At 46.3% G+C, this 21,426-nt stretch overlaps 1 protein-coding gene across 4 annotated transcripts in view; it reads left to right on the top strand.

Annotated features, from left to right (window-relative positions):
• Nucleotides 1-5,949: 5,949 nt before the first annotated feature.
• Nucleotides 5,950-21,426, top strand: part of LOC146181002 (myb-related protein B-like) — a 95,361-nt gene continuing 79,884 nt past the window's right edge. For all 4 annotated transcript variants that reach the window (XM_084576219.1, XM_084576221.1, XM_084576222.1 and 1 more), the window contains exon 1: nucleotides 5,950-6,218. In XM_084576219.1, the coding sequence (XP_084432345.1) occupies nucleotides 6,190-6,218 (29 nt within the window). In that variant the 5' untranslated portion in view covers nucleotides 5,950-6,189. The remainder of the gene's footprint in view (nucleotides 6,219-21,426) is intronic.

Here is a 21,426-nt window from a genome sequence, read left to right on the forward strand (position 1 = left end):
ACCTGTCAGGTCAGGTGTATCGATACTTGAATGCTGATTGTGGTCCGGCGAAGAATCCAAGCGATCAGCATGCTTAGTATGCGACGAGCCAGATGTGACGTCACTAGTTTCACCATCAAGAAATGGTGTAGGTTCCCGAAGATTACTTTCAATGAAAACGCAATCGCGAAAAGGGTTATAGATGTAGCATTGGCCATTAATATGCAGTTTGTTGTACCTAAGTTTGTAATACCCGTCCTGTCCCTTAGCGAACTGCAGCAACTTTTTCCTGGCCTGGCGTATTTGAAACGAGTATAATCTTCACTTACGGTGATACTTTTATCTTTTAGTTTGGTAGACTGAGATAGAACCTGTTGCTTCGTTTTAAATGAGCGGAACTTCACGATAACAGGGCGGCATTTTTTGTCTGAGAATGCACCAATTCTATGAGCACGTTCAAACGCATCCTTTGTAAGCACTGGACTAAAGCAGCTGGAAATCATGTCTAACAGATTTACTTCGGTTTCGTCCCATGTTTCCGATGGACTGTCAGACAATCCAAAAAATATTAAGTTGTCTCTTCGCTGCCTGTCTTCCAGCTGAGATTGAGAAACCCGCAGTAATATTCTAGTTCACTGTACCCGCAGTCTGGCATTTTCACGAACCAGGTTGTCCGCAAGTTCACGCAGGGTTAGCAACTCTTGTCGAGCTACGCCAGCGGATGATGTTTTGGTTTCACCGCAGACAGCCTCGCATCAATATCAGAAATGCTCTTCTTCATTGTTTCCTGGCATTCTTTAATCTCAGTAATGGAAGTAACTAGACGTGACTGTTCCGTTTCCATTCTAGCAGTGCGTGCGTTAACACTTTGTAACAAAGTCAACATATCATTCAGCTTTCCCTGTTGTGCATGTTTCATCTCTTTCATTGTCTCTAGACCACGTAACAACTCCAGAACCACGGGAACCAGGACCAGGGTTAAGCTCTACGTCTCCCGACTGCAAGAGCAGCTGACAACACACATCAAATATGACTGCACAAGCAAACCTAGTAGCATTCGTGGGCGTGGGAACAGCAGAAGACAGGCATTACTGGACTTCTTAGCAAACATGGAAATGTCATTCCTGACCTGCATGAACAAACGCATCGTGTCAAACAACCGTAGAATGATGCTGTTCACACGCCCACTTATGTGTAACTGCACAGAAAATGCGTTTATCAGTCTACGATTCGACAATACCAGTTGTTGGGCGAGTTGGTGTGCACGGTAATGCGGTAACACAGAGCGCTCTGTGTTGTCGTCCTTTCTTCCACGTCCCGTCTGTCGCGCTGTTGTTATGGATTACGATTAAAGTTTCACCGAAGCATCATGCATGATTAGAAAAATGTTTTATTGTCATTGCACTTTTCGTTATAAATTTTGAAGGAAAAATTTAACGATGAAACACGCGCAAAGTAAAAAAGAATGTTTAATGGAAAGCTTTCTATCGCATGATTCGCTCTGGCATCATAATGCAGATTCGACGGCAATACTGATTTATACGTGCTTCGCTTCAGACGAGCGCGAAGACTACAAACTATGTTATATAGCTGTGTAAAAGCGAATCCAGTGCCGGACTTACGGCGGCTGTCCGACAATCCGCTATCGTACGTGTGCCGCAACTCCGGCGGACGTTCGAACTCGACCGCCGAATTGCGGCCGAGTTCGGACGTCCGTCATACATCAGTGGCCGTCTGGGACGTATTTGTAGTGAGCTGCTGCGCGAGCGATCGGCGTTGAACTCCTCCGTGGTTATGTTGCATGGCTAACCTTCGCCGTGTTCACTTCAAACTATTTTAATCTATATCGCGATGAACATTGCTATTGCGCGTTGACAGCCGCTGATTTGCTCGATTGAAGCTGTTTTTTTTTGTTTTTTTTATATACACTGAGCGATTTTAGTTCTATTCACAGCGACTATTTGTGAATGAGAGTTGCGGGGTTCAGCATCGCCGATCGACATACGGACACATGACTCAGACTCTGTGAAGACCTTACAGCAGCTATATATACGCATTGCATGGTTTTCTAACATTAAAACGCGGCCACTGTGACCCGGACTGAACTCTATGGGCCGCCCTAACTGCAGAATCACTGCGATAGCTGCAGCTTGTAATTGTAATGCAAGTTAAGTGAGAATACCTGTGATGAAATTATGAACGTTAACGTCGACAGCCGTCCGCGAACAGAGCAGATACAATAAATCCGCAACGTGGTGATTTTAACGAATAACGCAAGTATGATCAAATCCGCGCTGTGCCAAGGTGCAATGCCCTTGCTACTGTTGACATACCTAAAAGCCGTAAGACGCTAGAGATGGGCTTCGTGCTTACCAAAAACGCTCATTTACCGCTCGGTGTAAAGGATCATTCCAGATGCAATGATATGTTTCCAGCCTATTACCTCGTACGTGTCAAACACGTTGTTGGGCTAGTTGGTGCATTGCATGAAGTAAGATTAACCGGCCAAGAAGACGCACACAGGAAAAATCGACACAGAAAGAAAGAGGCTGGATCTCTTTCTTTCTGTGTCGATTTTTCCTGTGTGCGTCTTCTTGGCCGGTTAATCTTACTTCATACCTCGTACGTGGTTTGCGAGCGCTGTTTACGAACAAGAAAATATCACCCTTTCCTTACTCGACTGAAAGTAATTGTAAGCATCTGAATCTGCGCAGTTCTCGACGCGTTCCGCGGTTATTTGCTCGGCAAAAACTGCAAATAGATGACAACGTTGCTCCAATTTCCCTGCCGGGCAGCAACGCTTCGCAATGTGCCTTGAACCTACTCTCCGTCTGCATAGTGCGGCTTGCGGGATCGGACGCCGCACGCCGTGTATGGGGAGTTTTGTAGCGAGAGCTACATTGGGCTACCAGTCGATCATTTCGCTGTGGAACAGCTCTGGAATCTGTGGAATGCGCCGCGGAGAGAAGGAGCACGTGCGAGGGGAGTGACATCAGAGCTTCGAGAGGTTCGCTGCCTGGTGCGGCCGCCGCTACTACGCGGGGATGCTACGTGCTAGCTATGCACATAACTGCGCATAACAACAACGCGCTGTTGCGATCGGCCATCGGAGCAGACACGAAGAACACCAGGGCCTTGAGGAGATTGAAGAATTGAGTGGCGCCGAAGGTGGGAACCTATAACCGTCGGTCGTAACGTTCTGTGTCAGCTGGCCTTATATACTCCTCAAGAACATCGATGTCGCAGATGCACTGGTCAACGGCATGGTTGGCACAACTGTGGAAATTGAACAAGACGTGTACGATTCAGTAAAAAGAGTGTGGTTGGCCTGCCAAAGAGTAGTTGCCGCGTGGGTGCGACGGTACGGAGAATGGGTTCCCGTCGATCCTATGTCAGTGACCTTTGCAATTAAGAATAAGGCATTGAGGCACGTGTTGGTGAAGAGGACGCTGTTTCCATTGGTACCGGCCAGTGCAGTGACCGTACATAAATAACAAGGGGGAACCTTCGACACGGTGGTCTACGAGTACTGCAAGGACCACCCCAGAAGCAGTTTTACGTGGCGCTTAGCCGCGTCAAGCATCCAAAGATTACACGTTATGAACAAAGAAGATCATTGCTTCTACTACCATCTTAACGATCCAGACAAGTCGTCGGCCATGGAATTTCAACGCCTCGAACAGCATGCCCTTGACACGGTCTATGCACGCTGTGAAGTGCTGCTCACAATCCCCGCCACAGACTATACGTACCCGATTGCTCTACTAAACTTTAGGTCGCTGAAAGCTCAAATAAATGATGTGTGTTCAGACCGACTGCTAACCAAAGCTGATGTCCTTGTGTTTACAGAGGCTAGTCTTGCATCGGGATTTCAATCTCCAGATCCTCAGTTATAGCTTGATTGCTGATGAAGTCCTCTTGAACCTAATAGGAAAGCCGAAGTCTGCATCTACGTGAGACAACGTGCCGCTGCTGTCAGACATCTACCGTCGATCGCAGTGACCAATGGAGAAGCCTGCTGTGTTAGACTTGTGGAGAGCGGCATTCTCATACAAGGAGTTTACGTGGCGCTGCAAGTCTGTCTTAAGGCTTTAGTCTTAAGCGCGGAACAACGGGACGCAAAGAACAGTGTAGACAGGACAAGGCGCTGATTGTTAGATGATTGTTGGCCGTTAATTTACTGTGTTAGTTTTTAGTTTGCTGTTTCATTTGTATATTTGTGCTCTTTCTGTGCTTCATAATTTTCATATTATATATGTATATGTTCGCCTTTATTTCATACGTCTTGTTGCTCTGCCTTTACTGGGCCTCGGGCATCCCTCAAGCTATCGTTGTAGCTTTTCGTCCGAGGCCCATTTCCTGTATATTACTGGAAATAAGATTTTTTTAAATTTTAAATTTTAAATTTCAATTTCAATTTTTCAATTTTCAATACGATTAATGTGGTTGTTATCTGTGTGCCAGCTTACGGCACTGTTTCAGAGTTTTTTGTGATTTTGGGGGACTTCAACAGGGAACAGGACTCGTTTAGTCATCTCGTATAATGACTAAACAGAAAGTCGACTTCAATTTTGAATCAAATCCCAATGTCCCAACCACACTGCCATTGATCTCATATGTCAAAGAGCACATTTAAAATTCTGCATACCTTCAATCGAAACGGTCGCCTGTTACTATACAGATTACTGAGACATCTTTCCTTCTATCCACGAAATAAAAAAAAAAATGTGTGACGACCAATGTCTCTTTATTGCTCATCGACATAAGCTCGACAATAGGCTTGCCAACATGCCGAAACCGCTCGCTACGCATATCCTGGCGTAGCCGAGCTAAACCACTATCAATTTTCCATGTATCGCTTTTGTCCTCACCGCTGAGGCTCGACTTGTGTACACGAACTCGACAGAATGCAGGTCGAGTCGATTATTCGAGAGGAAGACCGAGTTTTGAACAGGAAACGCGAGTCTGGCGTTTTGCTCTTTTCCCCTGCGTTTTGCCCTTTCCTTCTAAAAGGGGAATCGACTCTACTTTTGTCGGGTTGAAGTTGAAGTTGAAGGGTTCATGTAAACCCCTGAGCACAAGTTTATTTCGTCTTCCAAAAATGCGCCTGCACATCACAATAACACGCTCTTGACAAGCTTGGCCACAGTGCCACTCCTGTGCTTTCTGCCTACCGTGCGATCGCAGACGACTGCAGCGCCACCTTGATCGCCTTGTTTGTTTGTAAACATGAAGGAGGTCTTGAGAACTTCGCATCTGCACTCATCGCAGCTTTGACAGTGCGGCAAGCAACTACTGAGATGGAGGAACGAAAAACTACAAAGAGCTTTGCTCCCTCCACGACTCTTCGCTTGGCCCGCGACCTCGCTTATTGCCGCCACGTCAGTACAAAACTCGCGCCGTAATTGCCATTACAATCTGGTCTAAACGCGACACCTGCCTTGATCCCATACACAGAGGGAAAAAGCAGGCTTGATTCAAAATGTTCAGCGAAACGGCGTGCATATGTACTGGACCAGTTTTCGCAACACGCCCAGCGGAAGAGAGATGTACTGCTCGTATGTGCTTGAATTCCATCGTATTTGAAGGGAATCGTAAGAGGTACTGTTTTGTTTGCCCAATTTTGACCACAATGCGATGCGACGAGGAACAGGTGAAGTCAAGGGCAGACAATGCACCAACGCGCGATCCTATGTTTTTAAGGTTTTAAATGACGCGCCAAATGTTGTTCGATGCTAGTTCACCCTCGCGGTAAGCAATTATAACTTGTATAAACAAAATAAACGCTCAAGTTTATTGCATTTTTACTACTTCTGTAATAAAAATATTTTTATTAACTAAAAATAAAGAAGCTTCAGAATTTGGACGATTTTGCCGTAAAGGAGCGCTGCATAGCTTCCGGTTGTAAGTTGCCGCGGCACGTTGGCCGGTGGCGTCGCCAGCATCGTTGCTTTCACTCCGCGCCAATCGGGAGCTGCGGAGGGAGCGGCAAGCAGATGGAGGGCGCGCAAATTTAATAGCTGCGCGCCGCCATTACGGCGGTTTTGTCCCGTTGTTATCGCGTGCACCTTTGTAGTGCGCTATGTCGCGTACGCGTCACTGATACCCCTGTGTTGTGTGTCGTCCCTGCTGGACTTGCGGACCACTGGAGTGAGCTGATCTCCACTGCTAGCACCTCGCCATGGACACTTGAAAGGAACCGCCGGAGCCATGTACCGGCAACGTTTTGCCGCCGAAAGGTGAGCCGCAGGCAGCGATCGCAACACCTGGCCGTGCGTGCCTTTCTCACGATCGCCGCTGCTTTGCGATTCGGGCGTTCGCTATGGACAGTGTGGCTGAATTCGTCCCAGTGACAGCGTAAAGCTTCGTTTTTATGCGTTGACTCTACACTCGCTTGGCGAGGCTCGTAAGCGTGCGAGCTCTGTTGGGACGGTGATTGCGCCATTCACCACCACCTCCCCACACTCTCCCCCCGCCAAACTCGCGCGCGCCAGCTGTCACGACTCCGCGCGCTGTGCCCGGGAAGAAAGCGCGCTCCATCTGTTTGGTCTTCCTGCCTTTGCGTCGGGATGGTCACTGCGCATACACCTTCCTACACGTTCAGCATGTAGGACGTAACGATTGACTCACCATCGCGCTTAGTGAGAACCTCCATGTGTGTGACGGGCGTGAACGTATCAAGGCTGTTGATTACTCTTTTGTCATTGTGTACTACGCGAGGCAGGACGAAAACGCGAAGTTGTGGCCTGTGCTGGGAAGTTCTACAGACTACTTTAGTTCGTGTTTAGCATCTGTGTGGAGTATGTAGAACCGCGGGGAACGCAGTGTGCTCCTCGCCCTCAGAGTTTCGCCGAATTTTATCATGAAGGTAACAAAAGGATAAGGGTTTAAACATGGCTTGAGCCTAATTGTACGAGCTAAAGCCTGTTAGCTGTTGTTTAACTAGGTTGTTTTAATATATTTTATATTTGTTTCAGTTATATTTGGGAGAAGAGAGGCGTAGTATCTCTCACTTTTCGATGGACATCCGCGTATTTTGGCCCCTGGCTGCTGTTGCATGTCGGCGCCCGCAGAGTTTTTTAAGAGTCAAAAGTTATGTCGGCTCGTCTGCCTTGCAGAGAAGAGGCCGAAAGTTGTCTCCGCATCACGAGGCAGGAATTTTTTTTACTGTCGGCAACGCTGCGTTTGAGCTTCAGCGCGCGGTGATGCCGTTTCCGAAAGCATCGTCCCAAAGGTCACTGAGAAAGTAGGCCCCTTCTTGCACGTGTGTAGTCTGCCTTCACGATTGTGGGTGTCGGCACATTTATTCTTTCGTATAGTTTCTAAACAGCACGACTGGTGAGTTCCAACGGTTTATTTCATCTTATTACATTAAAGACCCCGTTAGGGGTATCTATTACGTAAGGGGTGGTACAAAAATACAAAAAAACTCTTTATACATGATGTGCGGCAACATTTGTCGGAACATCAAGGGATACGTGATACCATGGTGGGGACGGTCGTTCCAGTCGGCTCTTGTTCTCGGAAAGAATGATTTTAAAAAGGTTGTAGTACGGACGCGTGGACGTGAAACTTGAAGAGGATGGCCGATACGATAACAAAAGCGCGAAGGAGGTGCGCAGATGTAGGGCTCCTAATGAAGTGCAGAATAGTAAATCTTACGATAAAGGCAGACTGGCGATGCAGCCGCGGAGTGAAAGATGCTGCAGATCCGATTGATATTTTAGAGATGAAATGCTGACATTGCGTGAGTAGCATGAATGTATGAATCTAGTGGCTCAGTTTTGAACCCCTCGAGGGCGTTAGCAAGGTGTAATTGATGGGGATTCCAAACTGCAGATGAATATTGTAATTTCGGTTGGAACAGATGAGATTCTGTTTGTTACATGTGCTTGCCAGGTTAAATCAGAAGACAGAAAGACACCCAAGTACTTATACGATGGTACTAGATCAATCGAGACACCGGAAATGTGATACGAAAATAAACCAAGATTATGACAGCGATGAAATGACTTAGTTTTATGTTTAGTAGGGTTAAGAGTCATTAGCCATTGATTGCACCATGCTTGTACGTTTTTTGGTGTCTGTTAAGATTCTTGATCGGACGAGTTAGTGACAAGTTGGTAGATAACACAATTGTCAGCAAACAAACTAATATGGCATGACACTTGGACAGGTAAGCCGTTTATGTAAATTTATAACAGTAAGGGCCCAAGAACGGATCCTTAAGGAACACCCGACGTGACTGATAATGGATTTGAGTTGGCATTGTTAACTGAAACGAACTGAGACCGATTATGAGAAATGATTTGATCAAGGAAAGTACATTTGGATGCAAGTTTAAATTGGAAAGTTTCAGGAACAAGCGATCATGTGGAACCTTATCGAATGGTTTTGCGAAGTCGAGAAAGATGGCATTGGTTTGCATGTTAATATCGAAGTTGGTATGCAAATCATGAAGAAAAATGGTTGGTTGAGTCTCGCATGACATGTTTTTGCAAAATTCATGTTGTGATGAATGGAAAAAATTAATTGAATCCAAGAAATTCATGATCAAAGAATAGATGACATGTTCCATGAGCTTGCAAGGCACACTGGTAAGAGAAATGGGGCAGTAGCTGGGGGGGGGGGGGGGGGGGTTGTTGCCTGATTTATGTACGGGAATGACCTTCCCCACCTTCCAATCATCTGGTAGCAAACCTGTCTGAAGTGACTGCATGAAGAGCAAACATAAGTATTTAACAGTTATATGTTTTGTGTTGATTAGGATCTTCAGGTTAATTTTTTCTGGTCCAGCTGAGGAGGGTGGTTTTAGATTTTCGGTTAGACATTCAATGTCAGAAGTAAAAGTAACGGGTGACATAGCAGGAAACATGTTTGTGCTTAGAATGATGCGTGTTTCCGTGGTGAAAACAGACGAGGAGGCTGCATTAAATATTGTTACGAAGAAGAAGATCAGCAGTGGTGCAAGAGGAGCCCTCGCGCTATGCCAACCATTAAATAATCCTTCACCCTATCTCTTTGTTGTGCTGTCCTCTTTGCTTGTCACCATGTAACATTTTGGTTGGAGGTGCGGCGTACGTGATCCCCATCCTCGCCTTGGAGCATTGACGCCATCTGTGAGCCGGTACCATCGACCGAGGGCCCAGAGACATCACCAAGCAGCTTCGCCCCAGCCCTTCCAGCCCAGACCCGAACAACTACCAGTCCCCAGCCCGGATCTTAAGACAAGGAGAACACACAGACCAACCTGAACCGAGACGAAGGAACTGATGGACAAGAACACGCAACCCCCGCCCAAGCCGCTCGACGCGACCTCGAGGCATCGGTCCCATGGATGCTTTGGTGGCAGATGGTTGAAGAGCTCCAGGGGAGGCGGATCACCCATCCATCAGACATCGTGGTGGCAAGCAAGTCATTCACTCCTGTCTTTCCTTGAACATCCTTACCGTCACGTCACCATCAACTTCAAGCAAACCGGTCGGGACGATCGCTCGGTGGCCCCGGGAAGTGTTACGAAGAAGACCAGCAGTGGCGCAAGAGGAGCCCTCGCGCTAGGCCAACCATTAAATCATCCTTCGCCCTATCGCCATGTTGTACTGTCCTCTTTGCTTGTCACCACGTAACAATATGTTCGAACATTCAATATCAGTTACTGGTTTGCCGTTATCATTTGTTAGAGAAATAGTACGGGTGAACTGTGGGTTTATTGTTTGCCAGAATTTAGTAGGGTTTGCAGTTAGCATCTTCTGTAGGTCAGTATGAAAAAAGGATCATTTCGCTTTTTTAGTTGCAGATACATATGCGCGTTCAGCTTCATAGTGTTTTTCCCACATGTTAGGGTTAGAAGTTCGTTTCGCAGCGCGAGACAGGCATTTTTCCTTGTTATCAAGTTTTTTCAGATTGTTAGTGTACCAGGGTTTTTGATGATTAGAGTGGAAATTGTATATCGGTATAAATTTGTTTGTTAGTTCACTAATCTTCTGTCTAAAAAGAAACCAGTTTTCGTGGATGGTGCGGTTAGTGAAAGAAGATTCAAAACTTGGGAAGAAGTTGCTTAGCTCAGTATTAATAGCATTGTAATTGCCCTTATCATAAAGAGTGATGGTTTTCTTTGGAGCATTCCTTAGTAATGGCTTGGAGCTGAAAACAGCATGTATTATTTTATGATCATTGATTTTCTTCATGTATAAATCGAAGATAAATGCTCAGGATGTGATGTTAGGGATGAGGTTGAGAATATTTGCACAGTCTTTCGTGACACGCGTTGGCTGAGTTAAAAGCTGAATTAGGTTGAAATTAAGACAAACGTTTATAAAGGCACGAGGTTCTTCATGAAGGGCAGTTGGGTTAGCTTAGTTATCCCAGTTGATTTCAGGGTAGTTGCCCAAGCAAAAGAACATGTGCGTTCAGATATTTTTGATTAGTTGGTTTAAAGTTTCATTAAGGTCATCAAAAAGTTGGGGCTAAGGAGGAGGAGGAGGAAACAACTTTATTCAACGCATTACTAAGCATCAAGGATATCCTGGGCCAGGGTCACCAAGGCCAACTGATCATTCAGCTGGTCAGATGCTAACCAAGCCCGCCACGTTGGGGGAGGAGGGTGTGGAAATTGGGTTGATTGAATTGCAACAGGGCATGAAAACAAGCAATGTTCTAAATTTGCATAGTGTTCGGAACGATTTGGGCATGCGGGGTAATGTCTGATTTGGTATAGAAATGATCTGGCAGGAGTAAGCAGTGTATGTTGGGCACACAATAACAAAGGCCAATTAACAATGTGACCGGGGCGGCATGGCAAAGCAACCATAGGAGTTCAAGATTAATTGGAGTGTTAATCAGATAGCATGGCAGACCTTTGTGTACTGCAACAAGAACACCTTCACCTCAAGATTTTTTGCGGTCATGATCTTACGTTGCCAGGTTCAAACCTTGTTCATCGGTCTGATTTAGCAAGCAAGAGTCATCTGGCAACCATCAAACAGTTTGATGATGGCGGCAATCACGCGGTTACCACTCGAATGCATTGGCTGAACAGGCAGCTTTCCCTCTAGAGTTTGCTTATTTACTCTGTGGATCAGAGACTTGGAATGGAGGCAGTTAGTGATAAGGTTAATGGAAGATACCTTAGTAATCCTTAGGGTGATTAGTGACCTAGACAGGAAAAGCAAGAAGGTAGGCCTAAAAATTAATATGCAGAAGGCTGTGGTAGTATTCAACAGCTTCGGAAAGGGACAGCAGTATACTATAGGTAGTTAAGCACTGGAAGTAGTAGGTGAATATGTCTGCTTAGGACAGGTAGTTACTGCAGATGACAACCATAAGAGGGAAATAACTAGGAAAATTAAGGTGGGATTGAACACAATTGGCGAGTATACTAGCAAGTTATGACTAGTAGCTTACCAGTATCACTCATGAGGAAAGTATATAACATTTGCATCTTACTGGGACTCACTTATGGGTTTGAAACGTGGAGGCTAATGAAAAGGGTTCTACTTAAGGTGAGGACAATGCAAAGAGCTATGGAACAGAAAATGCTAGGTGTAACACTAAAAGATAGGAAGCTTGAAGAGTAGGTCAGAGTGTGGCATGTCATCGTTTCCACCGCCAGTTTAAACCTTCACTTATGGCATCCGCTTTCCCTGCACCATGGATTGAGTGCTTACCCTTCGTCCTGCTTAGTCTCCACACTGCACTTCGCAGTGACTGTTCTACCTGTGCAGCAGAGCTGACATTTGGCACTACTCTTCGTGTCCCTGGCGAGTTCCTGAAGCCTTCGCCACCCACGCCTGCTTACGTCACAGATTGCGCCTGCCTTCTACGTAGAGCTTTGAGCGCTGTCATTCCACCATGGCAGCACCAGTATTCTCGTCGCATCCACGTCCCGATCTTCGACGGTGCACTCACATCTTTGCTCGCCACGACGGCGTACGTCCACCCTTACGGCCACCATATGATGGTCCGTTCCAAGTGCTCTGTCATGCTCCTAAGCACTTTCTACTGCGCATCAAGGGCCGGGAGGACACGATATCCATTGATCGTCTCAAACCTGCCCACCTTAGATCGGACGTCATCGCCAACTGTGCGCCTGCAACCCCTCCCGATCGTGCCAGTTCTCGCCGCGTACGATTCGTACCCACAGCATCCGCTTTTCGCCATTTTCCTTCACTCATGGCTACATCGCTAGAGGGGGGGAAGGGGTGGGGGGGCTGTGGCCTGCCATCGGGGTCCCGCCGAAAAAGAAGACTACAGTCTCAGCACGCCTGCCAAGCATGCGCAGTTTGTTCTTTTTTACAGCAGGACTGAATGCTGGTGGTTCGCTGTCCTGTTCCCGCCTGGCTCAGCGGGCCCTGTCAAATATATTTGTGGAGACCCGACAGCGAGTGTGTCTGTGGTTCATCTTCACAAGAGGAACAACTCGAGTTAATGACATTCCACTCAAAAACAAGAAGAAATCGGCAGGATGTGTAGTGTAAAGAGAGGATAACCAGTAGCCACCAAGGGTAACAAATTAGATTCCAAGGGAAGGAAGTGCAGCAGGGGGCGACAGAAAATTAGGTGGGATGATGTAGCTAGGAAGTTTGTAAGGGTACAGCTAGCACAGGGCCGGCTTAATTGGAGGAATATATCGGAGAGGCTTTAGCCCTTGAGTGGGTATAGTCCGGCCAGTGGTGATTATTTTGCTGTCTTGTGTTTGTTGAGAACGCTATGCAGCAACAAGGTCATTGGCTTCCAATAGGACTTTCCACTGTGAAGCTCTTACTGAAGTGTTTAGTCAAACCTCTTTGCTAAAATGGCAGAACGAATCAAAATAAAGCTATGTCCATTTGGATGTCCCTAGTGTAGACCTCCTAATCAAGTGATTCAATTGGAGGTAAAATGTAACCAGTTTTAGTAAATAGCTTTTCATGTGCCCTTTCAGGGATTCTTGCATGCTTTTGTCATTGAAACAGTCTTTATTAATGTTAATATTCTTCTGCCATTTGGAGCACCAAGTTTGTATTTGAAATAGAGAGGTGTTTCAATCTGTTTGGTCATTTGAACTGCATATTTGATCTTACAGGATGCAGTCATCTTTAAAAAGCTTGATCTTGACCACTGTGTCACTGATGATATCATTTATAAGTATATCAGAAAGAAGAGCAGACGGGATACTGAGCCTTGTGGAACACGACAGGTAGGCTTGAATCCAGTTCCTTAGAATAGGTTTTAGTTTCAACTATAATTTTGAGTGAGATATGCAGTTGAATACTTTTTCAAAATTCAGAAATATTATGTCAACTTACCCTTGCTTATCTAGAGCTGTTTCTAAATCATGAACTGTTTCTACGAACTCAGTTATGGTCGAAAACCCTCGCCATAACCGATGATGTCTTACATCAGTGATTGCGTTATCATTGACCAAAAAGACCTGGCAGAATCTTGCGGAATGTCAGGCAGTCATCATGCTAAGGCTGGGATCCAGGCATTGCACGAAAAACACTCTTCTTTTTTCTTAGGAGGAAAGAAGCTTTATATTTGCATTATTTGGGTGAAACTAAATCACATCTTGTTATGTGTATGTGTGCATGAAAAGGAAAAGCACCTGGCATCATTCCAGCTTATGCCTGTGTTTCACCTGATGGCCCACTGAGAAGAGGTCATGGTGAGCACTCAGATGTCAGGGCAGAGAATGAGGCAGTGGGCCTTTTTATTGTTATTTGATTTTTCAGGTTGCACATGGCTCTAGTATTCCGTGTAAACTGTTATCGTCGGCTAATGTACGTACTGCACTTGTTTATTGCAAACTGCTGTCCAAGGCTATTGGGGGGGCTCTTGAAGCTGCTCTGCAGTAGGGGAAAGCCAGGAAGTATGCGATAGTGAAATTCATTTGCCCAGGAGTTGGCAACTGTATTTGTGTCTGAAACTTTTTGTAGAAAAACAATTATTTTAATTATGTTTGAAAGTAGGCTTCCCTGGTGAACTCTGCTTTATGCTTCAGTCTAAACTGACTGGCAACATTACCAGTACTCTGGCATCTTGAAATGGCTCTGCCACAGTGCTTCTGGTCACCAAAATTTTATGTATATAGTCATCTTTCTGTGGGTGGGATATACCAGAGTTATGTGCATGGTGCAGTTTGGAGGATGGCACATGTAGGAGGTGAATGTCCACTCCTCACTTTCATGGCAGTAGCAGATCAGTTGACCTGTCTGTGGCCACATTTGAAGCCATAGGTGATATAGTTGTCAGTATCTTTAAGAACAGAAAATTGTCTAGGGCCAAGGCGACTGCAGTTGTGCTTGGCATTTAACGAGGCTTTGATTTCTGTTTCAAAAGTTAACAAAATACATACTATATTTACAGGTGCCCGATCCCTGCCTTTGGGCACTCCATCTGAGTGCATAGAATGGGTTAAAATATATATATATATTTGTGGAGGAATAACTTTTCAAGCACTTCTCTCCAAGTTAGGCCACATTTTCATGCTGGAGAGGTTATTACTTGACTGACGTCTCAAAAGGAGCTAGATGTAAATTTTATTTAGAGCATACTAGCCTTGCACTCCAATCCTGCAACAGCCTGCAAGTCACGAATTGTGTAAGAACAAAATGAAGCATGCACAGTGGAAATACCATCGTAAATAAATATTCATAATGAAATCCAGGGTTTGACGGAAGCCCGTCTGCTAGGGTATGCTCATAGCGGAAATCATTAAAGCGCCGACCTATAGTTCTAAAAAGACATTCCGGCCTCCAGTGATAGCCAAACTTGGCCTTGCCATTTCTCTAGATACTCTTGTCACTTCAGTAACGAAAAAGCCGTCAGTGACGAAGTTCTGAACTCTGTAATGACAACCAGCAACCATGCAGCATTTTCGGCACCTTTAATTCGAGCTGCCTCAGCCGGTTTAAACTAATTTAAAGGTGTTGGTTCATGCATCTTTTGTCGTCATTTGTCAGTGCCATGAGGGCGCACACAATTTGTATTTTAAAGGAACTCGCGTAAGCAGTGTATCGCTTAATATGGGATGAATGATATGAAATAGTTCCACAATTATAATCTTCACAAGTTACACATGAAACTCACTCCATGGTGAACAAGTACTACTTGTTGGGGCCTCATTACCATTTGAAATGAGGAACAAGTCTTGGGGTAACACAGCTGTCACTCACAATCCTACCGTAAAATTCCGAGCTAGTGCCCCTTTCCGCCCACCCTCCCTCTCTACACACACGCGCTCAAGCCGAAATTACCGTGTGTGGGGCGAGAGGGGAAACGGGGGGGGGGGGGGGGGGGAGGGGGGGCTGTTTTGAAATGGCATCGACAGTCAAGATTGCAACAAAATCTTCCCTGCAAAAAAAAAAAAAAAAGATAAATAAAACGCAGTATTTTCGCTGCTCCGTCGGCGCAATTGATCGGTGCGCTCCCGCAAACATTTTTTGATGGTGCGCCATTTGGATGAATACTTTAACGATTTTCTTATTCTATTCCGGTCTCACTGCTCTACATGAATTGTAGCTGCTTGTCTTTCTTTTTCTAACACGGTTAAGCTAAAGACAAGCGCAGCTGTTCAGGCCGTTAACTCATCGGGTGTCAAGTTCTCGCTCGGCCTCCGATCCGACTAAAACAGATCGGGCGACCGTCCGCTGATCAGTTCCGTCGGCGTTGCGGGGCCGAAAATCTCACACTACGGTGATAGGCGACCGTTGGTCGTGGTGGCGTCTCGTCGATAAGCTAAGGACCCTACCGACTTAACCGTGCATCTCACTGACTGTGACCGTGCCTTACGCTGAAAAAAGATGCTTTACTCTATAGCGCTTTTGTGCGGTCACATCTTCATCGAGCACTTCTGCATGAGGGACGGCCACTGTGTCAATCGTCCAAAAAAAAAAAAAAAAAAAAAAACGCGTCCTTTGATATTGCAGCCTGCGTTGCAGACGACGCTCCGCCGCGTATTCTCTTCTGACGTCACTCGAGCATTTCAATATGGCGGTCGCTCTCGGTGGGAGGAACTTCCCGATTCCGATTTCTATCGTTTTTTTTTTTTTTTTTTTTGTAATATGCTTGCACTAACACTTTGCGAGTAGAATCACAGACCTGTAAATTATGCATAGAAGTATAAAACGGCCAAACATCGAACGACCCTGTCATCGCCCCTTTAAGCTTTGTACTTACTTGATTGAAGTCTTCGACAGACACTTTCCAAACTGAACCTTCGCTGTTCCCGTGTTCTTACTGTCACAAGGGTTGCAGAGAATATCGAAAGGGGTTTCGCGAAGGTGAAACACAGGCTAGAGCGAAAGCCGAGCGACTACTGCCGCTGTGCTGCACCTTAAGTGTCACATGTGAAGGAACGGGTAAAAGTGATTTCAAATTCCTCCGCGAAAGAAAGCGAGTCACGGGCCATGGTTGGGGCCAGCCTAATTTTATTGACACTCTGCTGGGATTCCTGGTCTCCGTTTGCTGCTACTGGTGGACGACAGGAGGTGCATCTCTTTGTACCTGCCTCGCCCTAGTTGTCAATCCCGTTCGCTGTTTTGCTAGCATTGCAACTGCTACAAAATCCGGGTTTCGGGAACGAGAGAGGACAAAGTTCTCATAGTGTTGCTCTCAGTCGGACGTTGATGGTTTTAGGAGGAAAAGAAAAAGCGAAGTCTCATGCGTGTGCTTTCTGTGCGATGCGAGGTGCGCGTCGTGATACCCTTCGTCTTCGAAATGCAGTTGCACCGAGTGGACAACAAAACAGCTGCAGTCGGATGCGACCCCACACAGTTACTCTGTGACAGAAAGTTATGGCTTTTCGTGCAGCCATCAGAACAAATTAAAAGCTCAAGCATTTCTATGCCCCTGATTTGTTTGGTGTAGTGAAATATCAAACACTGATCCTGTTTACTTTTCAGCGGAGTAATACGCTGCGTGCCACGAAGAGCAGACGGTGTGTGTGTGTGTGTGTGTGTGTGTGTGTGTGTGTGTGTGTGTGTGTGTGTGAGTGTGTGTGTGTGTGTGTGTGTGTGTGTGTGTGTGTGTGTGTGTGTGTGTGTGTGTGTGTGTGTGTGTGTGTGTGTGTGTACCGGTGCTTGCATCTTACCTGTACTTACCTATGGGGTTGAAACGTATAAGCTAACAAAGAGGGTTCTACTGAAGTTGACAACGCAGAGGGCTATGGAAAGAAAAATGGTAGGGGTAACAATAAGAGATAGGAAGCGTGCAGAGTGGGCCAGAGAAATAATTCAAGTCACTGATATTCTAGTGGAAATCATGAAGATGAAATGGGCATGGCAGGACATTTACCGCGAAGAGAGGATAACCGATGGTCGCTTAGGGTAACAAACTGGATTCCAAGCGAAGGAAAGCGCAGCAGGGGATGGCAAAAATTTAGGTGGGCGGATGAGGTTAAGGAGTTCGCAGGGGTCAAGAGGATGCAGCTCGCACAGGACCGGGTTAATTGGAGGAATGTGGGAGAGGCCTTCGTCCTGCAGTGGGTATATATAGTCAGGCTGAGGATGATGATGATCATGATGGTGCTTTCGGTGCACCTTTTGTGCCTTTGATTATCACCATCTCAGTACTTCTGCCCCGTTCAAAACTAAAAGGCTAACAGGCAAAGATAGGAAGTTACTGCCCTGCAGATATGACATCACAGTGAGGTCAGCTGCTGATGGTGAGCAACCGTAAGATCGTGAAAGTCTGGAAAGACGGTTGTGAATGAATAAAAAAGAAAGCCTACTCTTAACACTACTAGCTGAACTAGTGAACAGGTAAGACAGCGACAGGATGATTCTCCTATGCCATAAAGGCGTTCGCCGTCTGTGCACTTCTCGAGCCGCATCTCTGTGAACGCGGAGTAACTGTTTAAAGGGGAATTTAGCCGACGTGTAAAATCCGCCCACTTACTGCTCTCCGCATGGGGAGGGAAAGACGGAGGTACTTAAAGGCAATAAGGGTGGATGAATAAGTGCTAGCATAGAATTTGAGGTCAGATTCATCCGGGTGTTGTGGGCGAGCGGTTCCATCTGATGATTCGCATGCTGCTGGACGTGCGCACCCAAGCGGCGTGTAGCTGAGCAGCAGCGCCGGAACAAGAGCACTGCAGAGGTGTATTCGCGGCAGCCACTTTCACCTTGCACCACAGTTTTTTTTTTTTTTTTCCGGCAGGGCATCTTCGGAGCCAGATACAGCGCAGGTGTGGCGCAGCTCTCCTGCAGATATGTATAGTTTCGTTTCCACATCGGGTCAGGCAAGCGTTGTTGATGTGCCGAGAGTGGAGCGCTACTGCGCGATTCGCTCGTGTGTTAACCGCGTTCAAATGCGCTAGCATAGGGCGGCGTCAGCTGTCGCAGCCTACAAGCAAGTACATTCTTTGTCAAAAGGGGGTTCTGGGCTTGTAATGCATTTCCAGTGTTCTGAATCTCTTGATAGCGAGAAGATTTTATGTCCTCCTCACCAGTGGGAAGAACCTCCACTAGTGCTACATCAGCGCCACTGCACGCCTCAGAAGCTGACCCCTTGGCCTCTACAATTTTGACAAACGCTGTACATACAAGTCCTTAAAGGGCAACTCCGGTGGTTTTTTCATAATTTTGTGTTTTTAATTGAATTACATTCCTCGGCACGTCCTGACTCCAACACAAAAAATCGTTTTTCAAAATTCCAATTGGAAGTATTTTTAAAAAAGAAAAACAGCAAATCGAAACCGAAACTGCTTTCACGGCCAGAAACCACGTCCCAGGTGACGAAATGGTGACGTCACACTCAGTATTAGAAAAACACTCGTACGTGCGTTGGATGGTGAAAATGACGTATGGAAATCATGAAACATTGCATAAAATGTCTGAGGTAGTTTAATATAAGCCTCACAATTTCATAATCATGCGGGAAGTGGACAGTAACGCCGGTATACTGTTTGTGACGTCAGAAACTCAGTGTTGCCGGCAGAAATAGTCTCAACTTAAGCCATGAAAACAGCATATTTTAAAGTCGTGTTGCGCACGAACGGATTATCGTACGGCGCCCAAATTTTGTAGAATGCGTCAGGACGGAGAGGAGAATCTACAGTAAAATTTTTATTAGAATATTCGAATGTCTAAAAACCACCGGAGTTGACCTTTAAGCAGCGACGTGAATTGTGCGGCGCTGGCAACCATGCAGTACCGCGCCTGCGCTCTTCGCGCGTCTCTCTCGCGCGCGTGTCATGGCCCGTAGTAGCTCTTCCATGGCTTGCACCGAGTCACACTCGGAGAATGAACGGTTAAGCTCACACACGTGTGCGTAGCTTCGTCCTGTCTCTGGGATGTTTGTCCTCCCGGCTGAAGGCCGATACGCGAGCTCCGCTGTTTGCGTAACTATGAAAGGTGACCATTGACTGTGTCGGCCACGGTCGGAGCACATCCGTATAGTGGGTCGCCCTTATCTTTCTTAGTGCCACAAACGGAGCTTGGTATACGCCTCGGCAAGAAAGCGGCATTGCATTGCAACGCCTGGAAATGTGCGAGAGAGATAGCGCTGTCTCTTTGCGTTTCCCTGTCAGGAAGACGGTGAATGTCACCCTTAGTTTGCAAGATGACATTTATGCATTTTGGCGATATTTTAAAGATACTGTATATCTAGCCATCAATAAAACGAACTCCGTGTTCAGCACTTCTTTTTTTTTTTATTCGCTCAAGTTTTCTTTTAGAGCTCTGTGATACCGACAAAATTCGAGTTTATGCTTTATCATCTTTGTATGTAATCACAATTAAAATTTTATCTTTCTGATTTACTAGCCGAATTTCGCCACTTTTTTTTTTTTTTTGCTGGGTTTGCGAGAGGCTAAATTTTGCTACTTGCTACAAAACGCAGGTTATTATTTTTTTTTTTTGTTTGTTTGACAAGAGCTGTCTTTTCCTGCCACGAAAGCTGATATCGCTGATACAAAAGCTGCATTACTGGAACTGCCATTCCGTCTTGTGGAGCCTATTTGTAATGAGGGAGTGACACGCAGAGCCATCCGGCTGAGGTGCAGTTCGTTCTCTCAGAGCAGTCCTCCTTATCGCGTTCCTTTTACCGGTTATCGCTGCCCGAGTGGAGGAGACCCTTTTTAATCTGTTGTTTAGTGCCGCTGCCATTTGTGCATGCGGGAAGTGGCGCCAACTGTGGCTGGGGTACCGACGCGTGCTACTCGAGGGATTTGTTACGTCTAGCAACCATTCGGACTCGAACGAGTGCGGCGAGATTTTTGGAAGCCTTTTTTAGTGGTCGGACGAGAACCGGCGTATTGTGCATGGTTGTGACCGATTAAATAAGGGGGGTGGAGTGGGGGACGAAATTCACAACTTTCAATATTTCAAGATGTTTCCCAATCAGAATTTCTCGTTTTACCTTTGTGTATTTTGTAAATAACGTACAAAGCCCCCCTTGCAACCTCTCCCGTCTGTACTTCTCCTCGCTGACCCTTTTATTTCGGCCAGCCGAATCACGTCTGTCGGCCTGCGTTTGAGGCAGGCCCCCCGCCGTCCGACGGAGGGCCAGAGCTCCTTCATCCGCTACTCTGTCTCTCGGGTGCGTAATAATTAGATAGCAATTGCCGCGGCCGGCAACATTGTTTTTCTTCCTTTTTGGTTATTTTTAACAAGCACTGCCACCACCGTCGGACGTCTGGCGATCCGTGTCCTTTTGTGGGCGCCTTGAGTCCGTTTTGAGTCGCTCTCTGTGTGCGCGCACTTGTCTGTGTTCACGATTACATGATTTCCTTCGAGGAAGGCTTTGCGCTTAAGCTCTGGGGGGGGGGGGGGGGGGGGGAGGAGAACGAATATTGGCCGCCGGAACGCATGCGTAGCCAACTACAGAAGGCAGAATACAATGTCAGTTTACAGTATGCTTATCCTATCTATTGATGTTCTCTCTCTCTCTTATTATTTTTTTTTTTCTCAAATGGTAATGCGTGCGCGAGCACGCATTTCGTGGGCGTGTGAAACATTCTAACGTCTCTGCGCGACGCTTCGGAGGACATTGATCTCGGGCAGTTCAGTTTTCGACTCCTTGTAGTTTCAGCACAAGCGCTGTGGTGGAAGCAGCGGCCATTGTATACACCTCTCGTTCACTTTCTCATTCTTAAATGGTCCGGATCTGCGGTCACCGCTGTTGACCATTACTTCAACTTCCTGCGTATTAATTTATAGGCTATGGTTCTGCTCGTGTTCTTTAGCAAGGCAATTATCATCGAAGCTCAGATTACTGAGGTATTCTCCGTCAAACCTGATCCACAACTGTTCCTATCATCATCATCATCATCAGCCTGACTATACCCACTGCAGGGCGAAGGCCTCTCCCATATTTCTCCACTTAAGCCGGTTCTGTGCTAGCTGCATCCACTTGACCCTTCGAACTTCTTAACCTCATCCGCCCACCTAACTTTCTGCCGCCCCCTGCTACGCTTTCCTTCTCTTGGAATCCAATTTGTTACCTTAAGCGACCATCGGTTATCCT

This window comes from Amblyomma maculatum, chromosome 8 (genome assembly GCF_055883805.1).
Source record: "Amblyomma maculatum isolate TAMU_Amacu chromosome 8, ASM5588380v1, whole genome shotgun sequence".
NCBI lineage: Eukaryota > Metazoa > Arthropoda > Arachnida > Ixodida > Ixodidae > Amblyomma > Amblyomma maculatum.